Source organism: Vicia villosa, unplaced genomic scaffold (genome assembly GCF_029867415.1).
Source record: "Vicia villosa cultivar HV-30 ecotype Madison, WI unplaced genomic scaffold, Vvil1.0 ctg.000839F_1_1, whole genome shotgun sequence".
Lineage (NCBI taxonomy): Eukaryota > Viridiplantae > Streptophyta > Magnoliopsida > Fabales > Fabaceae > Vicia > Vicia villosa.
Genome location: NW_026705372.1, coordinates 733,107 through 739,414, shown reverse-complemented (window position 1 = coordinate 739,414; position 6,308 = coordinate 733,107). Strand labels below are relative to the sequence as shown.

At 42.5% G+C, this 6,308-nt stretch overlaps 1 protein-coding gene across 1 annotated transcript; it reads left to right on the top strand.

Moving 5' to 3' along the window:
* Positions 1-2,486: 2,486 nt before the first annotated feature.
* LOC131631526 (uncharacterized) lies at positions 2,487-3,707 on the top strand. The gene has a single exon (XM_058902324.1). It carries the CDS (start codon positions 2,487-2,489, stop codon positions 3,705-3,707), a length of 1,221 nt encoding a protein of 406 aa, XP_058758307.1.
* The last annotated feature ends 2,601 nt before the right edge of the window (positions 3,708-6,308 follow it).

The following is a 6,308-nucleotide window of genomic DNA, read 5'->3' as shown; positions in this document are numbered from 1 at the left end:
AGTAGAGTCTAGGATCCATGTTTTGGTCATCCTCAGCATTGAGTCAGCCTTCATCTTGGGCTTTAAACAAGAAGTCTCCCCTAGATAATCTTTCTGCCAATCTTTTCATCTTTAATAATTAATGGAGTGCTACCCAAATCATTCATTTCAATAAAAACCCCTGGAAAGGGTTAGCCTCCAACAGTCAGTTAATTAATAAGTAAAGGTTCATTTCTCTTAGGAGATAATTTCCCCAAAAGAGTCAAAACCCCTGGAAAGGGTCAGCCTCCAAAACAAACAAAAAAAAACATGATAAAGTCAATCTTTCACAAACAATTCTACCAGCTGAGTCAAAATCCCTGGAAAGGGTTAGCTTCCAAAGAAAAACAGTCTTTTTAATCTCCAGTAGAGTCAAAACCAACAAAAACAGTTAGCCTCAACCTTGGGCTTCATACAAGGCACCTAAACAATAAAACTCCCCCGTCAAGAGTCAGCCTCAACCTTGGGCATTGTACAAGGCAGATAATAGAGTCTCCCCAGTGAGTTCTTCATTACTCAGTAGCCACAACCTTGGGCTTTGTACAAGGCATATAAACCATATTTTCATGTGTCAAAGATTCCTAACACCTAGGATCTTTCCCCATAGAGTCATCCATACTCAATTCATTAAAAAAAAAGAGTCCGCCACAACCTTGGGCTTTGTACAAGGCAGAAAATAATGTTTTCCCTAACTAGAGTCATAGTATAAAAAACCCAATTTTCTCAGCAGTCAGCCACAACCTTGGGCTTTGTACAAGGCACACAAATAGAGTCTCCCTAAACAGAGTCAGCCTCAATTCTGGGCTTTGTACAGAACACAAAAATACCCTGTAATTAACCCCCAGTGGAGTCATCTCCCAGAGTCAAATAATCATTAATAAATCAATCAAAAAGCCTCAAGCTTGGGCCTCATTCAAGCCAGCTAAAGTCAAATCTTTTATACAGTAGATAGACATAGCTTATCTCTATAGATAGATATTTTTACTACTCTACCACATTCAAACAAACAAACATTTCAATTTCAATTTCAATTTTAATCAAGTCTCCCATTTAGGATTTTGAAAGGCATGAGCTGGCAGTAAAACCCAGACATGTGACAACTTTCCCTAATTTGGACGAGCATCTTTCTTTCATTTAAGAGGCATCTGACTGGCATACTTGTACACCCAAGTAAGGTCTCCCTCTTGAATGAAATGAATTCAGTTATTCTGTCACTCTTTCAAATGTTTGTGGTAGAATAGTACAAATACCTCTCTGTAGAGATAATTTCATGTCTCTTTACTGTAAACAGAGATTTAATCCAAGCTTCAACCTTGAGCTTCAAGCAAGGCACCAAAAACCATTAATTTCCCTAGTTAGTTCCCCGAACTACATTAAGCTCTGACTTCCACTAGGGATATGTAGGCATGAGGTTCACAAGGAATCTCAGCGAGCTAATAAAATACCAAAAATAGTCAGTCTGTCTATCTGTCTGTCTTTTCAAAAATAATTCAATTCCTTCTCCTAACACAAAGGAGAAACTTTCCCAATCATTAGCAGCAAACACAAACACAAATGACACAGAGAAGGTTCCTGTAGAGTACTACAGATATGTAGGGTGTTTAAACACTTCCCTATGTATAACCGACTTCCCGGACTCCAGAATTTCTAGTCTAGGTGAAATCCCCACACTTAGCAAACTCCTAGGGTTTAGTTGAGATCTTTTTTCCCCTTTCCTACTCGTAGGACAAATAAGAAAGTTCGTGTGATATCGTAGGAAGAACTGAAACAAAATTCATCCCACCACGGGCGCATTCTCCTTCCAAATTTCGCGTGAAGGGTTTAGTGTGCCGTCCTCCCAAGTGAAACGGGGAGGTAAAAGAAAACGACACCACACATAGGATTAGCGTGGATGCTCATGTTGACTCCCGTAGCGCTTGCTATGGCTGAGATTGACATGGGGTACCACAACTGGGCGAGGTTCTTTCATGGAACACTGTGTCTGGCACGCTTGTTGCCTCAAACACTTTGTACCCCATGGGAACTATAGACCCTGGTGACCATTAGGGACCACCTGTCCGTGTCTAGAATTCATACCTGTGAGTTTGGGGTGGGACAGGATACTAGTCTTCATCATACCCTAATTTCCATTTTGCAATCTGAAGCCGGAATTTTGAACCTGCTACATTCAGTGTTACCCAGTTATTCAGGGCTGCGAGGGACATTCAGTCTCTCACTGCATCACACACATGACACATCATGTTATTGCATCCACCTCACTTCATTCGTGGAGAATCCTAAAGTCTATTTTCAAACAGTGACAAAATGTACACTTTTTGCAAAAAAAGAAAAGAAAAGAAAAGAGAAGAAAAAGAAAAGAAATAATGAAAAGACTTTAGGATTCTCCCAATGGAATGCATCCCGCCATATCATTTGACATGCATGTTCATTTATTTTCAAGAACTTTTGGCTTTGTCTCCGACCAACACATGGCTCTACCATTGAAGACTGGTAGTCGCAACATTTCCTATACGTTCCCAAATCCGAATCTGGATTCTCTTGGGTGTTTGGCAAAAAAGATCACGCCGGATGAGTCAACCAATTTCCGAGAAAAATATGGGTACATTCTGAGCCTCCTCAAGATGCCGTTCACCAAGTATGAGCAAGCAGGAGTTCATACTTTGCTTCAGTTCTATAATCCTTCCCTCCGCTGCTTCACGTTCCCCGACTATCTTTTGGTTCCCACATTAGAGGAATATTCTCTTTTCCTCGGTGTTCCGATCAAGAAGGGAGAAGTACCATACTATGGCACCATGAAAGCCCCTGATTCTATTGAAATTTCTAAGGCTCTTTATTTGAGCAAGTTCGTTGTCGATGCAAATCTCTCCAAGAAAGGAGGTTGTCATGGTTTTCGCATGGAGTTTCTGGTTAAAAGAGGGTGTGATGCCGCTGAAGCAAAAGAATGGGATACTTTTAGGGCTATCTTAGCTCTAACTATCTATGGTATCATGATGTTTCCAAATGTACCTGACTTTGTGGATATGAATGCCATTCACATATTCATTCTGCAGAATCCTGTTCCTACACTTCTGGGGGATGTTTATTACTCCATTCATCACAAGAATAGTCAGAAGGGAGGTTTGGTCAGATGTTGTGCTCCGTTGTTATACCGTTGGTTCAGATCACATTTGCCTGAGTGTGGAGCTTTCGTTGATAGTAGGCACACATCTAAATGGGCTGAAAGGATTATGGGGCTTAGGGCCAAGGACATTGTCTGGTATAATAGATCTTTAGATAATATGGAAGCTGTTATGAGTTGTGGGAAGTTCAACAATGTACCTCTCATGGGAATCAGAGGTGGGATCAATTATAATCCCATCTTGGCTAGGAGAGCTTATGGATATGCTTTTATCAATCCTCCTGAGCAAGCTGAGATTGCTGAGAACATTTTCTATCATACAGCCACCAACATTGGACAAATAGCGGAAGCTGTGCAGGCTTGGAAGAGTATTTGTTGGAGAGATAAGAAGCATTTTGGACAGAGAGACAATGCAACTTATGGAGACTATACGGAGTGGGTCAAGACTGTGGCCAATACCCAAGGGATGCCTTTCCCCCCTAAGGATCATTTGTACCCCCTGCTGGTGAACAACCCAACATTGTCTCCATGCCTCGTTATAATCAAACTGTTGAGCAGAATCGGAAATTGACTGAACAAATGGAAACAATGCAAGTTAAGATGAATACTGATAGGCAAGAGAAGCTTTTTGCTCTTCATAAATTGAAGATGAGAAAAATAGAGCTTGAAGAATTGTATGCTAGAGGAAGTACCTCTCAGAAAAGGCCAAGAGTGACTATAGACCCTAAATTTACTGAAACTCGAGAGAAGAAGCTGAAAGAACATTACGAGGCTCAGTTGGCAGATTTGACTAAAAGACTCCAGATTCAGACTGAAAATGCCAATTCAGAGAAATCTCGTCGCAAGAAAGCAGACAAACTCTTGTTGGATCGCCAGAATACCATAGAGAAGTGTTATGAAGAGATCCGAAAGCTGAAGGGCCAGATAAGAGAAAAAGACCAGAGTAATGCCCAAGTTCAAGAGGAAGCTAGGTATTGGGAGGTGAAGAATCGCCACATGGAAACAATGCATTTCAGAAAAGACCTGCTGATTCAAGAGATCATTAGGAGGCCCACCCGTGTTGAGACCAAGAAGCTCTTTGAAGAAATGAAGACTTGGAGTGATAAGAACATTGGAGATAGCCCTCTTCGTCATTTGGACATGGGAGATCCGGCCTAAATGCTGATTTTGTTGTAGAATCACCACCAGACCTGTTGGATGGGATTCCTGATTTTATTTCTGTATTGTTGGCTCACGGGAGCAGAATATTTTGTACTTCAAGAACTTGGTTGCAGAATTAATCGATTATGTTTGCTTATCTTGGTTGTGATTATCTTGGTTGAACTTATCTTGGTTATGCTTCACTATTTTCTCCATTATCTTGTGTTGTTGGTTTGAGGCAAAGCTAAAAAGTCTTGAAAATAATAAAACATGCACACATGCACCCATGCACTCATATCATACTACATTTTCAGGTTTTTATCAGATTCTAATTGGGGTCCCTTCCAACAGCAGATTTCTTTTCCGACGACGAAGTTGACTTTCTTACATCCTTACCGCACCAGAAACAACGAGAAGAGAATCATGGACCAATTTGAACAGAATCAAGCTGCCCTCCGTAGGAATATGGATGTTATGGGGGAAAGAATGACCCAACTTATGGAGACTCTCCAAGTTGTTGTCCAAGGACAAGAAGAGCTCAGAAAGAGCGTTGCTGGATTGATCAAGGATACTCCTACCAACTCTGCTGATGGGGGAGTAAAGACTAAGGAGATTCCTGTTGAGGGGACACCAAAAGTGGTGGATGACCACCATGAGGTTATTGATCTTGAACATGATCTTACTGCTGAGTTGACTGAGACTGCTAAGATGTACCAAGCTCTTGAAGAACGCCTTAAGGCCGTTGAGGTTGCCAAAAATTCGAGCTTCGACACTGCTGCTATGTGCTTGGTACCTGGGATTGTTATTCCCCCGAAGTTCAAGGTGCCAGATTTTGATAAGTACAAGGGAGTTACCTGCCCAGAGACTCACATTCGTTCCTACTACCGTAAGATGGCCGCTCACGCTGAGAACGAACCTCTGCTTATGCATTTCTTCCAGGATAGTCTCACTGGAGCCCCGTTAGAGTGGTATATGAAGCTCGAGAGGTCTAATGTTAGTACTTGGGGAGAACTTGTCGATGCCTTCTTGAAACAATACCACTACAATACTGCTATGGCTCCTAGCCGTGCACAGCTGCAAAATATGTCACAGAAATCTGAAGAGTCCTTTAAGGAGTACGCCCAGAGATGGCGTGAGCTTGCTGCTCGTGTCCAACCTCCTCTCTTGGACCGTGAGTTGATTGATCTGTTTATGGGAACTCTAAAAGGGCCGTATCTTCAACACATGGTTAGTAATACTTCTCCCTCCTTTTCGGATGTGGTCATCATTGGTGAGAGAGTTGAGAACTGTGTCAAAGCTGGTACCATTCAAGGTGTTACTAGTCCTAGCACCTCAAGTGGTAATGGTAAGAAGCCGTATTCTGGGTTTGTGAGGAAGAAGGAAGGCGAGACTAGCACTGCCTCTGTTGACCAAAGCCGAGCTCCTGCATATTCTGTTGTCCAACCTCCTTATTATCCGATGCCTTATGCTGTTCCTGGTCCATATGTCCCTCAGGCATATGCTGCTGCTCTTCCACAACCATGGATGGCACCCCAACAGCCTTTCATACCACAACAACAGATTGCTGCTCCTCAGAATCGCCAACAGAATCCTAGGCCTCAAGGTCAAAGGGGCCCACAGAGAACAAGGTTCCAAGATAGGCGTATCGATCCGGTTCCGATGTCATATGCCCAACTCCTCCCTCAGTTGCTTGCTGGTCAATTGGTACAACTCCGTGAACTTGGACCTCCACCTAGTCCTCTCCCTTCTGGTTATGATGTTAATGCTCGATGTGAATTTCATTCAGGGGCTCCGGGCCATACTATTGAAAAGTGTAGAGCATTCAAGTTGAAAGTTCAGGATCTCCTCGACGACAAGCTTATCTCATTCACCCCTACTGGCCCCAATGTGCAGAATAACCCTATGCCTCCGCATGCTGGTGCGACCAATGCTATTGAGTTATGTGATGATCAGATCCTGGTAAATGATGTTAATGAGGTTAAGATGCCGCTAGCAGTTGTCAGAGAACATCTTATGCAACAAAAGGTTTTGT